Here is a 20,160-nt window from a genome sequence, read left to right as displayed (position 1 = left end):
CGATGATGGCGTAAACCTGAAAGACACGAACACCAGGTCATGAGGACCCCAGAACTGTATGAAGGACCCCCCAGAACTGTATGAAGGACCCCCCAGAACTGTATGAGGACCCCCCAGAACTGTATGAGGACCCCCCAGAACTGTATGAGGACCACCCAGAACTGTATGAGGACCCCCCAGAACTGTATGAGGACCCCCCCAGAACTGTATGAGGACCCCCCAGAACTGTATGAGGACCCCCCAGAACTGTATGAGGACCCCCCAGAACTGTATGAGGACCCCCCAGAACTGTATGAGGACCCGCCCAGAACTGTATGAGGACCCCCCAGAACTGTATGAGGACCCCCAGAACTGTATGACGACCCCCCAGAACTGTATGAGGACCCCCCCAGAACTGTATGAGGACCCCCCAGAACTGTATGAGGACCCCCCAGAACTGTATGAGGACCACCCAGAACTGTATGAGGACCCCCCCAGAACTGTATGAAGGACCCCCCAGAACTGTATGAAGGACCCCCCAGAACTGTATGAAGGACCCCCCCAGAACTGTATGAGGACCCCCCAGAACTGTATGAGGACCCCCCAGAACTGTATGAGGACCCCCCAGAACTGTATGAGGACCCCCCAGAACTGTATGAGGACCCCCCAGAACTGTATGAGGACCCCCCAGAACTGTATGAGGACCCCCCAGAACTGTATGAGGACCCCCCAGAACTGTATGAGGACCCCCCAGAACTGTATGAGGACCCCCCAGAACTGTATGAAGGACCCCCCAGAACTGTATGAGGACCCCCAGAACTGTATGAAGGACCCCCCAGAACTGTATGAGGACCCCCCAGAACTGTATGAGGACCCCCCAGAACTGTATGAAGGACCCCCCAGAACTGTATGAAGGACCCCCCAGAACTGTATGAAGGACCCCCCAGAACTGTATGAGGACCCCCCAGAACTGTATGAGGACCCCCCAGAACTGTATGAGGACCCCCCAGAACTGTATGAGGACCCCCCAGAACTGTATGAGGACCCCCCCAGAACTGTATGAGGACCCCCCCCAGAACTGTATGAGGACCCCCAGAACTGTATGAGGACCCCCCAGAACTGTATGAGGACCCCCCAGAACTGTATGAGGACCCCCCAGAACTGTATGAGGACCCCCCAGAACTGTATGAGGACCCCCAGAACTGTATGAAGGACCCCCCAGAACTGTATGAAGGACCCCCCAGAACTGTATGAAGGACCCCCCAGAACTGTATGAAGGACCCCCCCGAACTGTATGACGACCCCCCAGAACTGTATGACGACCCCCCAGAACTGTATGACGACCCCCCAGAACTGTATGACGACCCCCCAGAACTGTATGAGGACCCCCCAGAACTGTATGAGGACCCCCCAGAACTGTATGAGGACCCCCCAGAACTGTATGAGGACCCCCCAGAACTGTATGAGGACCCCCCAGAACTGTATGAAGGACCCCCCAGAACTGTATGAGGACCCCCCAGAACTGTATGAGGACCCCCCAGAACTGTATGAAGGACCCCCCAGAACTGTATGAGGACCCCCCAGAACTGTATGAGGACCCCCCAGAACTGTATGAAGGACCCCCCAGAACTGTATGAGGACCCCCCAGAACTGTATGAGGACCCCCCAGAACTGTATGAGGACCCCCCAGAACTGTATGACGACCCCCCAGAGCTGTATGAGGACCCCCCAGAACTGTATGAGGACCCCCCAGAACTGTATGAGGACCCCCCCAGAACTGTATGAGGACCCCCCAGAACTGTATGAGGACCCCCCAGAACTGTATGAGGACCCCCCAGAACTGTATGAGGACCCCCCAGAACTGTATGAGGACCCCCCAGAACTGTATGAGGACCCCCCAGAACTGTATGAAGGACCCCCCAGAACTGTATGAGGACCCCCCAGAACTGTATGAGGACCCCCCAGAACTGTATGAGGACCCCCCAGAACTGTATGAGGACCACCCAGAACTGTATGAGGACCACCCAGAACTGTATGAAGGACCCCCCAGAACTGTATGAAGGACCCCCCAGAACTGTATGAGGACCGCCCAGAACTGTATGGAGGACCCCCCAGAACTGTATGGAGGACCCCCCAGAACTGTATGAGGACCCCCCAGAACTGTATGAGGACCCCCCAGAACTGTATGAGGACCCCTCCAGAACTGTATGAGGACCCCCCAGAACTGTATGAGGACCCCCCAGAACTGTATGAGGACCCCTCCAGAACTGTATGAGGACCCCCCAGAACTGTATGAGGACCCCCCAGAACTGTATGAGGACCCCTCCAGAACTGTATGAGGACCCCCCAGAACTGTATGAGGACCCCCCAGAACTGTATGAGGACCCCTCCAGAACTGTATGAGGACCCCCCAGAACTGTATGAGGACCCCTCCCTACTACCATCATCTGGACAGGAGTGAGGTGTAATAACCCTGGGGGGCCGCACTGTCCCAGGGATGTTGGTCGCCCCTCCTAGTCCTGTATATGGCGGAAGCATTTATGACGACTTACCTTACGGATGAAAGCGTGACGCACGACTTTGTCATCCCAAGAACCAAACTGCGCGTCCCCCTCAGTGTAAATACCCGAATCCGCTGCGGAGGAGAGAAGTTTATTGCAACCTGCAGTACTGACAGAGCGCCACTCACCGGGGGGGGGGGGGGTGAGCGGCACTTAATGGGGTGAGGGGGGGGTGAGCGGCACTTACCAGGGGGGGGGGGGGGGTGAGCGGCACTTACTGGGGGGAGGGGGGGGTGAGCGGCACTTAATGGGGTGAGGGGGGGGGTGAGCGGCACTTAATGGGGTGAGGGGGGGGGGTGAGCGTCATTTACCGGGGGGAGGGGGGGGGGTGAGCGGCACTTAATGGGGTGAGGGGGGGGGGGGTGAGCGGCACTTACCTGGGGGGGGGGGGAGCGTCATTTACCGGGGGGGGGGGGGTGAGCGCCAGTTACTGAGGGGGGGGGGGGGAGTGAGCGGTACTTACCGGGGTGAGCGGCATTTACTTGGGGGGGGGGGGTGAGGGAGGGGTGAGCGGCACTTAGCGGGGGGAGGGGGGGTTTAGCGGCACTTACCAGGGGGGGGGTGAGTGTCATTTACCGGGGGGGGGGAGGGGGGCTGGTGTGTGCGCCAGTTACTGAGGGGGGGGGGGGGTGAGCGGCACTTACCGGGGTGAGCGGCATTTACTGGGGGGGGGGTGAGGGAGTGGTGAGCGGCACTTACCAGGGGAGGGGGGGTGAGTGTCATTTACCGGGGGGGGGGGGGTGGTGTGCGGCACTTACCTGGGGGGGGGGGAGGGGCACTTACCGGGGGGGCGGCACTTACCTGGGTTCAGTGGGATATTTGGAAGCATTGGCATCACCGGCTTTGGGGGCTCATTGCCTCCGGGTTCTGGGTAACCCCCCCCAGGGTATCCTCCAGGCTGCGGCTGTGGGTAGAATCCGCCAGGTTGTCCGTATGGGGGGGGATAGCCACCAGGCTGGGGGTAATTGCTGGCAGGGTATCCAGGCTGGGGGTAATTGCCAGGGGGGTATCCAGGATTATTTAAGGGGTCCCGATCATTGTATGGCGGGGGGGCGCTGGGATAGGACATGGCGGACGCTCAGTGAACTCCTACAGGAAGAAAAGAAAGAACCAAATTATTCTAAAAATCCAAAACTATATCCGGAACGTTACAGAGAGGGGACAACAAGGACCAGAATGACCTATCTCCGAGGGCGCAGCTATATAAGGGGGCGCAGCTATATAAGGGGGCGCAGCTATATAAGGGGGCGCAGCTATATAAGAGAGTGCAGCTATATAAGGGGGCGCAGCTATATAAGGGGGCGCAGCTATATAAGGGGGCGCAGCTATATAAGGGGACGCAGCTATATAAGGGGGCGCAGCTATATAAGGGGGCGCAGCTATATAAGGGGGCGCAGCTATATAAGGGGGAGCAGCTATATAAGAGAGTGCAGCTATATAAGGGGGCGCAGCTATATAAGGGGGCGCAGCTATATAAGGGGGCGCAGCTATATAAGGGGGCGCAGCTATATAAGGGGGCGCAGCTATATAAGAGAGTGCAGCTATATAAGAGAGTGCAGCTATATAAGGGGGCGCAGCTATATAAGGGGGCGCAGCTATATAAGGGGGAGCAGCTATATAAGGGGGCGCAGCTATATAAGAGAGTGCAGCTATATAAGGGGGCGCAGCTATATAAGAGAGTGCAGCTATATAAGGGGGCGCAGCTATATAAGGGGGAGCAGCTATATAAGAGAGTGCAGCTATATAAGGGGGGCGCAGCTATATAAGGGGGCGCAGCTATATAAGAGAGTGCAGCTATATAAGGGGGCGCAGCTATATAAGGGGACGCAGCTATATAAGGGGGAGCAGCTATATAAGAGAGTGCAGCTATATAAGGGGGCGCAGCTATATAAGGGGGCGCAGCTATATAAGGGGGCGCAGCTATATAAGGGGGCGCAGCTATATAAGGGGGCGCAGCTATATAAGAGAGTGCAGCTATATATGAGAGTGCAGCTATATAAGGGGCCGCAGCTATATAAGGGGCCGCAGCTACATAAGGGGGTGCAGCTACATAAGGGGGCGCAGCTACATAAGGGGGCGCAGCTATATAAGGGGGCGCAGCTATATAAGGGGGCGCAGCTATATAAGGGGGCGCAGCTATATAAGGGGGCGCAGCTATATAAGGGGGCGCAGCTATATAAGAGGGTGCAGCTATATAAGAGAGTGCAGCTATATAAGAGAGTGCAGCTATATAAGAGAGTGCAGCTATATAAGAGAGTGCAGCTATATAAGGGGGCGCAGCTATATAAGAGAGTGCAGCTATATAAGGGGGCGCAGCTATATAAGAGAGTGCAGCTATATAAGAGAGTGCAGCTATATAAGGGGGCGCAGCTATATAAGAGAGTGCAGCTATATAAGAGAGTGCAGCTATATAAGGGGGCGCAGCTATATAAGAGAGTGCAGCTATATAAGAGAGTGCAGCTATATAAGAGAGTGCAGCTATATAAGGGGACGCAGCTATATAAGAGAGTGCAGCTATATAAGGGGGAGCAGCTATATAAGAGAGTGCAGCTATATAAGGGGGCGCAGCTATATAAGAGAGTGCAGCTATATAAGGGGCCGCAGCTACATAAGGGGCCGCAGCTACATAAGGGGGCGCAGCTACATAAGGGGGCGCAGCTACATAAGGGGGCGCAGCTACATAAGGGGGCGCAGCTATATAAGAGAGTGCAGCTATATAAGGGGCCGCAGCTATATAAGGGGCCGCAGCTATATAAGGGGGCGCAGCTATATAAGGGGGCGCAGCTATATAAGGGGACGCAGCTATATAAGGGGCCGCAGCTATATAAGGGGGCGCAGCTATATAAGGGGGCGCAGCTATATAAGGGGGCGCAGCTATATAAGGGGGCGCAGCTATATAAGGGGGCGCAGCTATATAAGGGGGCGCAGCTATATAAGGGGGCGCAGCTATATAAGAGAGTGCAGCTATATAAGAGAGTGCAGCTATATAAGGGGGCGCAGCTATATAAGAGAGTGCAGCTATATAAGAGAGTGCAGCTATATAAGAGAGTGCAGCTATATAAGAGAGTGCAGCTATATAAGAGAGTGCAGCTATATAAGGGGGCGCAGCTATATAAGGGGGCGCAGCTATATAAGGGGGCGCAGCTATATAAGAGAGTGCAGCTATATAAGGGGGCGCAGCTATATAAGAGAGTGCAGCTATATAAGGGGGCGCAGCTATATAAGAGAGTGCAGCTATATAAGAGAGTGCAGCTATATAAGGGGGCGCAGCTATATAAAAGAGTGCAGCTATATAAGAGAGTGCAGCTATATAAGAGAGTGCAGCTATATAAGGGGACGCAGCTATATAAGAGAGTGCAGCTATATAAGGGGGCGCAGCTATATAAGGGGGCGCAGCTATATAAGGGGGCGCAGCTATATAAGAGAGTGCAGCTATATAAGGGGCCGCAGCTATATAAGGGGCCGCAGCTATATAAGGGGCCGCAGCTATATAAGGGGGCGCAGCTACATAAGGGGGCGCAGCTACATAAGGGGGCGCAGCTATATAAGAGAGCGCAGCTATATAAGAGAGTGCAGCTATATAAGAGAGTGCAGCTATATAAGAGAGTGCAGCTATATAAGAGAGTGCAGCTATATAAGGGGGCGCAGCTATATAAGAGAGTGCAGCTATATAAGAGAGTGCAGCTATATAAGGGGGCGCAGCTATATAAGAGAGTGCAGCTATATAAGGGGGCGCAGCTATATAAGGGGGCGCAGCTATATAAGGGGGCGCAGCTATATAAGAGGGTGCAGCTATATAAGAGAGTGCAGCTATATAAGAGAGTGCAGCTATATAAGAGAGTGCAGCTATATAAGAGAGTGCAGCTATATAAGGGGGCGCAGCTATATAAGAGAGTGCAGCTATATAAGGGGGCGCAGCTATATAAGAGAGTGCAGCTATATAAGAGAGTGCAGCTATATAAGGGGGCGCAGCTATATAAGAGAGTGCAGCTATATAAGAGAGTGCAGCTATATAAGGGGGCGCAGCTATATAAGAGAGTGCAGCTATATAAGAGAGTGCAGCTATATAAGAGAGTGCAGCTATATAAGGGGACGCAGCTATATAAGAGAGTGCAGCTATATAAGGGGGAGCAGCTATATAAGAGAGTGCAGCTATATAAGGGGGCGCAGCTATATAAGAGAGTGCAGCTATATAAGGGGCCGCAGCTACATAAGGGGCCGCAGCTACATAAGGGGGCGCAGCTACATAAGGGGGCGCAGCTACATAAGGGGGCGCAGCTACATAAGGGGGCGCAGCTATATAAGAGAGTGCAGCTATATAAGGGGCCGCAGCTATATAAGGGGCCGCAGCTATATAAGGGGGCGCAGCTATATAAGGGGGCGCAGCTATATAAGGGGACGCAGCTATATAAGGGGCCGCAGCTATATAAGGGGCCGCAGCTATATAAGGGGGCGCAGCTATATAAGGGGGCGCAGCTATATAAGGGGGCGCAGCTATATAAGGGGGCGCAGCTATATAAGGGGGCGCAGCTATATAAGGGGGAGCAGCTATATAAGAGAGTGCAGCTATATAAGGGGGCGCAGCTATATAAGGGGGCGCAGCTATATAAGAGAGTGCAGCTATATAAGAGAGTGCAGCTATATAAGGGGGCGCAGCTATATAAGAGAGTGCAGCTATATAAGAGAGTGCAGCTATATAAGAGAGTGCAGCTATATAAGAGAGTGCAGCTATATAAGAGAGTGCAGCTATATAAGGGGGCGCAGCTATATAAGGGGGCGCAGCTATATAAGGGGGCGCAGCTATATAAGAGAGTGCAGCTATATAAGGGGGCGCAGCTATATAAGAGAGTGCAGCTATATAAGGGGGCGCAGCTATATAAGAGAGTGCAGCTATATAAGGGGGCGCAGCTATATAAGAGAGTGCAGCTATATAAGAGAGTGCAGCTATATAAGGGGGCGCAGCTATATAAGAGAGTGCAGCTATATAAGAGAGTGCAGCTATATAAGAGAGTGCAGCTATATAAGGGGACGCAGCTATATAAGAGAGTGCAGCTATATAAGGGGGCGCAGCTATATAAGGGGGCGCAGCTATATAAGGGGGCGCAGCTATATAAGAGAGTGCAGCTATATAAGGGGCCGCAGCTATATAAGGGGCCGCAGCTATATAAGGGGGCGCAGCTACATAAGGGGGCGCAGCTATATAAGAGAGTGCAGCTATATAAGAGAGTGCAGCTATATAAGAGAGTGCAGCTATATAAGAGAGTGCAGCTATATAAGGGGGCGCAGCTATATAAGAGAGTGCAGCTATATAAGAGAGTGCAGCTATATAAGGGGGCGCAGCTATATAAGAGAGTGCAGCTATATAAGGGGGCGCAGCTATATAAGAGAGCGCAGCTATATAAGGGGGCGCAGCTATATAAGAGAGTGCAGCTATATAAGAGAGTGCAGCTATATAAGGGGGTGCAGCTATATAAGGGGACGCAGCTATATAAGAGAGTGCAGCTATATAAGAGAGCGCAGCTATATAAGGGGGCGCAGCTATATAAGGGGGCGCAGCTATATAAGGGGGCGCAGCTATATAAGGGGGCGCAGCTATATAAGAGAGTGCAGCTATATAAGAGAGTGCAGCTATATAAGGGGGTGCAGCTATATAAGGGGCCGCAGCTATATAAGGGGGCGCAGCTACATAAGGGGACGCAGCTATATAAGAGAGTGCAGCTATATAAGGGGGTGCAGCTATATAAGGGGACGCAGCTATATAAGAGAGTGCAGATATATAAGGGGCCGCAGCTATATAAGGGGCCGCAGCTATATAAGAGAGTGCAGCTATATAAGGGGGCGCAGCTATATAAGGGGGTGCAGCTATATAAGGGGGTGCAGCTATATAAGGGGTTGCAGCTATATAAGGGGGCGCAGCTATATAAGGGGGCACAGCTACATAAGGGGGCGCAGCTACATAAGGGGGAGCAGCTATATAAGGGGTTGCAGCTACATAAGGGGGCGCAGCTATATAAGGGGGCGCAGCTACATAAGGGGGTGCAGCTACATAAGGGGGTGCAGCTATATAAGGGGACGCAGCTATATAAGGGGCCGCAGCTATATAAGGGGCCGCAGCTATATAAGGGGGTGCAGCTACATAAGAGGGTGCAGCTACATAAGGGGCACAGCTACATAAGAGGGTGCAGCTATATAAGAGAGTGCAGATATATAAGGGGGTGCAGCTACATAAGAGGGTGCAGCTACATAAGGGGCACAGCTACATAAGAGGGTGCAGCTATATAAGAGAGTGCAGATATATAAGGGGATGCAGCTATATAAGGGGGTGCAGCTACATAAGGGGCACAGCTACATAAGGGGGCGCAGATATATAAGGGGGCGCAGATATAAGGGGGTGCAACTACATTAGGGAGTGCAATTATATACAGGCCACAGCTACATAAGGGGGTGCCGCTATATAAGGGGGCTCAGCCACACCCCCCCCCCCATACTGCCCACACACCCCTATACTGCCCACACAACCCTTTACTACCCACACAACCCCCTTACTGCCCACACAGCCCCCACACAGCCCCCACAGCCCCCATACTGCCCACACAGCCCCTATACTGCCGACCCCCTATACTGCCCCCCCTATACTGCCCACACAGCCCCTATACTGCCCACACAGCCCCTATACTGCCCACACGGCCCCCATACTGCCCACACGGCCCCCTTACTGCCCACACAGCCCCCATACTGCCCACACAGCCCCCATACTGCCCACACAACCCTCTTACTGCCCATACCCCCTATACTGCCCACACGGCCCCCATACTGCCCACACGGCCCCCTTACTGCCCACACAGCCCCCATACTGCCCACACAGCCCCCATACTGCCCACACAGCCCCCATACTGCCCACACAGCCCCCATACTGCCCACACAGCCCCTATACTGCCCACACAGCCCCTATACTGCCCACACGGCCCCCATACTGCCCACACGGCCCCCTTACTGCCCACACGGCCCCCATACTGCCCACACAGCCCCCATACTGCCCACACAGCCCCCATACTGCCCACACAGCCCCTATACTGCCGACCACCTATACTGCCCCCCCTATACTGCCCACACAACCCCTATACTGCCCACACAGCCCCTATACTGCCCACACACACCCATACTGCCCACACGACCCCCTTACTGCCCACACGACCCCCATACTGCCCACACGACCCCCATACTGCCCACCCCCCCTATACTGCCCGCACAGCCCCTACACTGCCCGCACAGCCATATACTGCCCACACAACCCCCATACTGCCCACACAGCCCCTATACTGCCCGCACAGCCCCTATACTGCCCACACAACCCCCATACTGCCCACACAGCCCCCATACTGCCCACACAACCCCCATACTGCCCACACAGCCCCCATACTGCCCACACAGCCCCCATACTGCCCACACCCCCTATACTGCCCACCCCCCTATACTGCCCACACCCCCTATACTGCCCACACCCCCTATACTGCCCACACCCCCTATACTGCCCACACCCCCTATACTGCCCACACCCCCTATACTGCCCACACAGCCCCCATACCGCCCACACAGCCCCTATACCGCCCACACACCCCTATACCGCCCACACACCCCTATACCGCCCACACAGCCCCCTATACTGCCCACACACCCCTATACCGCCCACACAGCCCCCTATACCGCCCACACACCCCTATACCGCCCACACAGCCCCCTATACTGCCCACACAGCCCCCTATACTGCCCACACAGCCCCCTATACTTCCCACACAGCCCCCTTACTGCCCACCCCCCCTATACTGCCCACCCCCTATACTACCCCCCCCATACTGCCCACACAGCCCCCATACCGCCCACACAGCCCCTATACTGCCCACACAGCCCCCATACCGCCCACACAGCCCCCATACCGCCCACACAGCCCCTATACTGCCCACACAGCCCCCATACCGCCCACACAGCCCCTATACTGCCCACACAGCCCCCATACCGCCCACACAGCCCCTATACTGCCCACACAGCCCCTATACTGCCCACACAGCCCCCATACCGCCCACACAGCCCCCATACCGCCCACACACCCCTATACTGCCCACACAGCCCCCATACCGCCCACACAGCCCCTATACTGCCCACACACCCCTATACTGCCCACACAGCCCCCTATACTGCCCCCCCATACTGCCCACACAGCCCCCATACCGCCCACACAACCCCTCTATACTGCACACACAGCCCCCATACTGCCCCCCCCATATACTGCCCACACAACCCCCCTATACTGCCCACCCCCCTTATACTGCCCACACAACCCCCATACTGCCTACACCCCCCTATACTGCCCACAAACCCTTATACTGCCCACACGGCCCCCATACTGCCCACAACCCCCTATACTGCCCACACACACCCCACATTGCCCACACAGCCCCCATACTGCCCCCCCTATACTGCCCACACAGCCCCCATACTGCCCACCCCCTATACTGCCCACCCCCTATACTGCCCACACACCCCCTATACTGTCCACCCCCCATACTGCCCACCCCCCTATACTGCCCCCCCTATACTGCCCACACAACCCCTATACTGCCTACACCCCCTATACTGTCCACACAACCCCTATACTGCCCACACAGCCCCCATACTGCCCACACCCCCCTATACTGCCCACACCCCCTATACTGCCCACACAACCCCTATACTGCCCACACAACCCCCATACTGCCCACACAACCCCCATACTGCCCACACACCCCCTATACTGCCCACCCCCTATACTGCCCCCATACTGCCCACACAACCCCTATACTGCCCACACTGCCCCCATACTGCCCACACACCCCCTATACTGCCCACACACCCCCTATACTGCCCACACGACCCCCATACTGCCCACACACCCCTATATTGCCCTCACACCCCTATACTGCCCACACAGCCCCCATACTGCCGACACCCCCCTATACTGCCCACACAACCCCCCATACTGCCCACACAGCCCCCTATACTGCCCACACCCCCCCATACTGCCCACACCCCCCATACTGCCCACACAGCCCTATACTGCCCACACAGCCCCTATACTGCCCACACAGCCCCTATACTGCCAACACAGCCCCTATACTGCCCACACAGCCTCTATACTGCCCACACAGCCCCCATACTGCCCACACAGCCCCTATACAGCCCACACAGCCCCTATACTGCCCACACAGCCTCTATACTGCCCACACAGCCCCTATACTGCCCACACAGCCTCTATACTGCCCACACTCCCCCATACTGCCCACACCCCCTATACTGCCCACACAACCCCCTTACTGCCCACACAACCCCCTTACTGCCCACACCCCCCTATACTGCCCACACAGCCCCCTATACTGCCCAAAAAAACCTTACTGACCACACCCCCTATACTGCCCACACAACACCCTATACTGCCCACACAACCCCCTATACTGCCCACAGCCCCCTATACTGCCCAAACAGCCCCCATACTGCCCAAACTCCTCTATACTGCCCACACAGCCCCCATACTGCCCACACAACCCCCTTACTGCCCACCCCCCTATACTGCCCACACCCCCCTATACTGCCCACACAACCCCCATACTGCTCACACAGCCCCCTATACTGCCCACACAGCCCCCTATACTGCCCAAAAATAAACTTACTGACCACACCCCCCATACTGCCCACACCCCCTATACTGAACACACAACCCCCTATACTGCCCACAGCCCCCTATACTGCCCACACAGCCCCCATACTGCCCACACAACCCCCTTACTGCCCATACACCCCTATACTGCCCACACCCCCCTATACTGAACACACAACCCCCTATACTGCCCACAGCCCCCTATACTGCCCACACAGCCCCCATACTGCCCATACACCCCTATACTGCCCACACCCCCTATACTGCCCACACCCCCCTATACTGCCCACACAACCCCCTTACTGGCCACACAACCCCCTTACTGCCCACACAACCCCCATACTGCCCACACAACCCCCATACTGCCCACACAACCCCCATACTGCCCACACAACCCCCATACTGCTCACACAGCCCCCTTACTGCCCACACAGCCCCCTTACTGCCCATACCCCCTATACTGCCCACACAACCCAATATACTGCCCACAGCCCCTATACTGCCCACACAACCCAATATACTGCCCACAGCCCCCTATACTGCCCACACAGCCCACATACTGCCCACACTCCTCTATACTGTCCACACAGCCCCCATACTGCCCACACACCCCCATACTGCCCACACAGCCCCCATACTGCCCACACAACCCCCTTACTGCCTACACAACCCCCTTACTGCCCACACAGCACCCATACTGCCCACACAGCACCCATACTGCCCACACACCCCTATACTGCCCACACACCCCTATACTGCCCACACACCCCTATACTGCCCACACACCCCTATACTGCCCACACAACCCCCATACTGCCCACACAACCCCCATACTGCCCACACAGCCCCCATACTGCCCACACAGCCCCCATACTGCCCACACAGCCCCCATACTGCCCACACAGCCCCCATACTGCCCACACAACCCTCTTACTGCCCATACCCCCTATACTGCCCACACAGCCCTATACTGCCCACACCCCCTATACTGCCCACACCCCTATACTGCCCACACCCCCTATACTGCCCACATACCCTTATACTACCCACACAACCCCATACTTTCCCCCCTATACTGCCCAAACACCCACATACTGCCCACACAGCCCTATACTGCACACACACCCCTATACTGCCCACACACCCCCACACTGCCCACACAACCCCCATACTGCCCACACAACCCCCATACTGCCCACATAGATGACACTTATGGGGGCTCTGTAGAGGACACTTATGGGGGCTCTGTAGAGGACACTTATGGGGGCTCTGTAGAGGACACTGTTATGGGGGATCTGTAGAGGACACTGTTATGGGGGATCTGTAGAGGACACTTATGGAGGATCTGTAGATGACACTGTTATGGGGGATCTGTAGAGGACACTGTTATGGGGGATCTGTAGAGGACACTGTTATGGGGGATCTGTAGAGGACACTGTTATGGGGGATCTGTAGAGGACACTGTTATGGGGGATCTGTAGAGGACACTGTTATGGGGGATCTGTAGAGGACACTGTTATGGGGGATCTGTAGAGGACACTGTTATGGGGGATCTGTAGAGGACACTGTTATGGGGGATCTGTAGAGGACACTGTTATGGGGGATCTGTAGATGACACTTATGGGGGATCTGTAGATGACACTTATGGGGGATCTGTAGAGGACACTTATGGGGGATCTGTAGATGACACTTATGGGGGATCTGTAGATGACACTTATGGGGGATCTGTAGATGACACTTATGGGGGATCTGTAGATGACACTTATGGGGGATCTGTAGATGACACTTATGGGGGATCTGTAGATGACACTTATGGGGGATCTGTAGATGACACTTATGGGGGATCTGTAGAGGACACTTATGTGGGATCTGTAGAGGACACTTATGGGGGATCTGTAGAGGACACTTATGTGGGATCTGTAGATGACACTTATGGGGGATCTGTAGAGGACACTTATGGGGGATCTGTAGATGACACTTATGGGGGATCTGTAGATGACACTTATGGGGGATCTGTAGATGACACTTATGGGGGATCTGTAGATGACACTTATGGGGGATCTGTAGATGACACTTATGGGGGATCTGTAGAGGACACTTATGTGGGATCTGTAGATGACACTTATGGGGGATCTGTAGATGACACTTATGGGGGATCTGTAGATGACACTTATGGGGGATCTGTAGAGGACACTGTTATGGGGGATCTGTAGAGGATACTTATGGGGGATCTGTAGAGGATACTTATGGGGGATCTGTAGAGGATACTTATGGGGGATCTGTAGAGGACACTTATGGGGGATCTGTAGATGACACTTATGGGGGATCTGTAGAGGACACTGTTATGTGGGATCTGTAGATGACACTTATGGGGGATCTGTAGATGACACTTATGGGGGATCTGTAGATGACACTTATGGGGGATCTGTAGAGGACACTTATGGGGGATCTGTAGAGGACACTTATGGGGGATCTGTAGAGGATACTTATGGGGGATCTGTAGAGGACATTGTTATGGGGGATCTGTAGAGGACATTGTTATGGGGGATCTGTAGAGGATACTTATGGGGGATCTGTAGAGGACATTGTTATGGGGGATCTGTAGAGGACACTGTTATGGGGGATCTGTAGATGACACTTATGGGGGATCTGTAGATGACACTGTTATGGGGGATCTGTAGGTGACACTGTTATGGGGGATCTGTAGAGGACACTGTTATGGGGGATCTGTAGAGGACACTGTTATGGGGGATCTGTAGAGGACATTGTTATGGGGGATCTGTAGAGGACACTGTTATGGGGGATCTGTAGATGACACTTATGGGGGATCTGTAGATGACACTGTTATGGGGGATCTGTAGGTGACACACTGTTATGGGGGATCTGTAAAGGACACTGTTATGGGGGATCTGTAGAGGACACTGTTATGGGGGATCTGTAGAGGACACTGTTATGGGGGCTCTGTAGAGGACACTGTTGTGGGGGGATCTGTAGAGGACACTTATGGGGGATCTGTAGAGGACACTTATGGGGACTCTGTAGAGGACACTTATGGGGACTCTGTAGAGGACACTTATGGGGGCTCTGTAGAGGATATACAGGTAGATGATGTGGTATCTACGGACCAGTGTAATTAATCAGCTCCCAAAAATTTAATTGTAAAAAATGGGGGGAGTGTGCATAAAATATAACTTTTAATAACCACCTCTAAAATATTATATTAATAGTGATGAATAATAATCAGCCATTTGACCCGGATAAGGGCCTCTTAGCAATAGTACGCCAAAGCTATGCTGCTAAAATATAGACCAGGGGACAAATTCCCAAGTATATATAACAAGATATCACATCCAGGATACAATCTGCCCAGAGGGACTAGATGTATCCCATGACACAACGGCCCTACGCGTTTCAGCACAAAGTAGCATGTGTCCTCCTCAGGGGCTCAACAAATGGATGCCATAAAACAAAAAATCATTTATCCACAGTGATTTATTGGATAATGGTCTATAGCCAGGATGTGGCTCGAAGTATCGGAAACGCTTCCTTCACCCTTCCCAGATTCAACCTGTAAGAAAGATGCAGACAACAGGAAAGCATATTCAGTACACCATGTCGTAGCTGGGAAGGGGAGATGCTAGCCACAGTACAAAAACAATACACTCACGGTCCTGTCGGGACTCGACGTGACACCTGTAATAAAGCATAGAATATATTGTTCTCCACCTATCCCTTATGGTAGTTATGATCAATACCTGCAAGGGAAGAATTTTACTCACGGTTCTGGCGCAAGAGGTAAGTATGAAGCGCTCCGGACAATGTGTGTAACCCGCAGTGGCGGGGAGCCGAGCTGTATGCCGGCTTCTCACACACATGTCCGGAGCTAACGGCGTCTGACGTCTTATCCGCTTCCGGAGCCATGGGAGGAGTCTCCGCCCGTCTGCCGTCTCCATGCGAACGCCTGACGCTGGAGGGCGTAACCTACACACCGCTCGTATCGCGGGGTAGCGGGCAAAGAACAGTTAACCCTTTGAGCTCCGTGGGATAAGTACGGTTCATGGGTCAGAGGTAAGCTGGCCCATGGACTAAAAGGGCTTTATTTGGATAAGTCCAGATTACACCAAAGAGAAAACCCGGATTAGTAATGATGAGGAAAGTGTTACCAAGTGATGTAAATGATACTGAACAAACATATCCAATCAGATTAAAGTAGTGGACCTCCTACTAATCAAAGAGTCTATGTAAGGAGGAACGATGCAGGCAGAGGGACCCCAGGGGAGAGGCACAGGGAAGCCCATATCTTAATGAGAAAATGCGCATAGATTAAACAAATAAGTAAGATAAAAACAGCTGTAATTGAGGCGCGAATGGCCGCTGGGGAGAGGGGAACCCCTAGTTTGAAAGGGGGGGGGGGGAGGGAGAATATGCGGGGGCCTAGTGGACCTAGATACACGCTATTAGACCCTAAAACTAGTCCCTAAACCTAGGCGGGGTGGCCGCCCTAAAAAGGGCGGTCCCGCACAGGAACCTAGTCTAGGATACCCTACACATCCCTAGTTAAGGGGTGTGTCCTAGCTCAAAGGCTGACTACAGCCCCCACTAACTACCTATAGTCACCCCTAGAAATATCCCCAGCGGTCAAAGCCACAACTAAAGGAAACTAGTATAGCACAATTGCTCATTAAGTCCCTTGGGGGTTACTGAATCTAAAGTATAAATCCAACGTGTCTCATGTTGAAGCAGCATCTGGTCCAGATTACCTCCTCTCGGTGAGGGTCGCATCTTTTCTATGCCAAAAAATTCTAGATGTTGAGGATCACCCCCATGCGATTCATTAATATGCCTCGCCACTGCTGTGTCCCTTTTATTACGGATGTCACCTATATGCTCAAGCACTCTACGGCGCAGTTCTCTAATAGTTTTGCCTACATATAGTAGGTTGCAGGAGCATATGGCGACATAGATAACTGCTTTTGTACTACAGTTAATCATACCTTTGATTTTAAACATTTTATCAAGTGATCGCACAGTGATACTTTCCGTTTTCCTCATAAAGGGGCAGGCCTTACAGTGGCCGCATTTGTAAGATCCATTCGTTGTACCACTGCCCAGCCATGTCTTAGAGGGTGAGGGGGGTGCTAGATGACTTTGAGTGATGTTATCCCCTACACTTCTCCCTTTTCTGTACGTAATTAGTGGGTAATTGCCCACTAAAGGTGCTATATCTTTGTCCATCATTAAGATACTCCAATGCCTTTGTAAAATTTCTCGGACTTGAGTATATTTATTATCAAAGGTACCTATGACTCTACAAGTGTGTGATTTTTCAGGTTGGATTTTAGGGACTAGCAATTCCTGCCTAGGAGTTGTTGCCGCATGTTGAAAGGCTGGGGTAAGCACCTGATCAGGGTAGCCACGTTCTCTGAACCTCTCCCTCAGATCCCTCACCTGCACAATAAAGTCTCTCTCCTGTGAACAGTTCCTCCTGTAGAGGACACTGTTATGGGGGATCTGTAGAGGACACTGTTATGGGGGATCTGTAGAGGACACTTATGGGGGATCTGTAGAGGACATTGTTATGGGGGATCTGTAGAGGACACTGTTGTGGGGGATCTGTAGAGGACACTTATGGGGGATCTGTAGAGGACACTGTTATGGGGGATCTGTAGAGGACACTGTTATGGGGGATCTGTAGAGGACACTGTTATGGGGGATCTGTAGAGGACACTTATGGGGGATCTGTAGAGGACACTTATGGGGGCTCTGTAGAGGACACTTATGGGGGCTCTGTAGAGGACACTTATGGGGGCTCTGTAGAGGACACTTATGGGGGCTCTGTAGAGGACACTTATGGGGGCTCTGTAGAGGACACTTATGGGGGCTCTGTAGAGGACACTGTTATGGGGGATCTGTAGAGGACACTGTTATGGGGGATCTGTAGAGGACATTGTTATGGGGGATCTGTAGAGGACACTTATGGGGGATCTGTAGAGGACATTGTTATGGGGGATCTGTAGAGGACACTGTTATGGGGGATCTGTAGAGGACACTTATGGGGGCTCTGTAGAGGACACTTATGGAGGATCTGTAGAGGACACTGTTATGGGGGATCTGTAGAGGACACTTATGGGGGATCTGTAGAGGACATTGTTATGGGGGATCTGTAGAGGACACTGTTGTGGGGGATCTGTAGAGGACACTTATGGGGGATCTGTAGAGGACACTGTTATGGGGGATCTGTAGAGGACACTGTTATGGGGGATCTGTAGAGGACACTGTTATGGGGGATCTGTAGAGGACACTTATGGGGGATCTGTAGAGGACACTTATGGGGGCTCTGTAGAGGACACTTATGGGGGCTCTGTAGAGGACACTTATGGGGGCTCTGTAGAGGACACTTATGGGGGCTCTGTAGAGGACACTTATGGGGGCTCTGTAGAGGACACTGTTATGGGGGATCTGTAGAGGACACTGTTATGGGGGATCTGTAGAGGACATTGTTATGGGGGATCTGTAGAGGACACTTATGGGGGATCTGTAGAGGACATTGTTATGGGGGATCTGTAGAGGACACTGTTATGGGGGATCTGTAGAGGACACTTATGGGGGCTCTGTAGAGGACACTTATGGAGGATCTGTAGAGGACACTGTTATGGGGAATCTGTAGAGGACACTGTTATGGGGGATCTGTAGAGGACACTTATGGGGGATCTGTAGAGGACATTGTTATGGGGGATCTGTAGAGGACACTGTTATGGGGGATCTGTAGATGACACTTATGGGGGATCTGTAGATGACACTTATGGGGGATCTGTAGATGACACTGTTATGGGGGATCTGTAGGTGACACACTGTTATGGGGGATCTGTAGGTGACACACTGTTATGGGGGATCTGTAGAGGACACTGTTATGGGGGATCTGTAGAGGACACTTATGGGGGATCTGTAGAGGACATTGTTATGGGGGATCTGTAGAGGACACTGTTGTGGGGGATCTGTAGAGGACACTTATGGGGGATCTGTAGAGGACACTGTTATGGGGGATCTGTAGAGGACACTGTTATGGGGGATCTGTAGAGGACACTTATGGGGGATCTGTAGAGGACACTTATGGGGGCTATGTAGAGGACACTTATGGGGGCTCTGTAGAGGACACTTATGGGGGCTCTGTAGAGGACACTGTTATGGGGGATCTGTAGAGGACACTGTTATGGGGGATCTGTAGAGGACACTGTTATGGGGGATCTGTAGAGGACACTTATGGGGGATCTGTAGAGGACATTGTTATGGGGGATCTGTAGAGGACACTGTTATGGGGGATCTGTAGATGACACTTATGGGGGATCTGTAGATGACACTTATGGGGGATCTGTAGATGACACTTATGGGGGATCTGTAGATGACACTGTTATGGGGGATCTGTAGGTGACACACTGTTATGGGGGATCTGTAGGTGACACACTGTTATGGGGGATCTGTAGAGGACACTGTTATGGGGGATCTGTAGATGACACTGTTATGGGGGATCTGTAGAGGACACTTATGGGGGCTCTGTAGAGGACACTTATGGGGGCTCTGTAGAAGACACTTATGGGGGGCTCTGTAGAGGACACTTATGGGGGCTCTGTAGAGGACACTTATGGGGGCTCTGTAGAGGACACTTATGGGGGCTCTGTAGAGGACACTTATGGGGGATCTGTAGAGGACACTGTTATGGGGGATCTGTAGAGGACACTGTTATGGGGGATCTGTAGAGGACACTGTTATGGGGGATCTGTAGAGGACACTGTTATGGGGGATCTGTAGAGGACACTGTTATGGAGGATCTGTAGAAGACACTTATGGGGGATCTGTAGAGGACACTGTTATGGGGGATCTGTAGAGGACACTGTTATGGGGGATCTGTAGAGGACACTGTTATGGGGCATCTGT

General features: G+C 53.1%; 1 protein-coding gene across 1 annotated transcript; it reads right to left on the bottom strand.

The window, feature by feature from the left end:
* LOC130323568 (protein lifeguard 3-like) lies at nucleotides 1–15,759 on the bottom strand (the record flags this gene model as incomplete). The annotated part of the gene is given in 4 exon segments (XM_056553149.1): nucleotides 1–16; nucleotides 2,532–2,614; nucleotides 3,342–3,629; nucleotides 15,635–15,759. Coding segments are annotated over 3 exon segments (367 nt in total), but the record flags the coding sequence as incomplete, so codon positions are not given.
* Nucleotides 15,760–20,160: the final 4,401 nt, after the last annotated feature.

The sequence above is a fragment of the Hyla sarda genome, unplaced genomic scaffold (genome assembly GCF_029499605.1).
Source record: "Hyla sarda isolate aHylSar1 unplaced genomic scaffold, aHylSar1.hap1 scaffold_2509, whole genome shotgun sequence".
NCBI lineage: Eukaryota > Metazoa > Chordata > Amphibia > Anura > Hylidae > Hyla > Hyla sarda.
The sequence above is the reverse complement of the archived record's forward strand: the minus strand, read 5'-3'. Positions and strand labels throughout refer to the sequence as shown.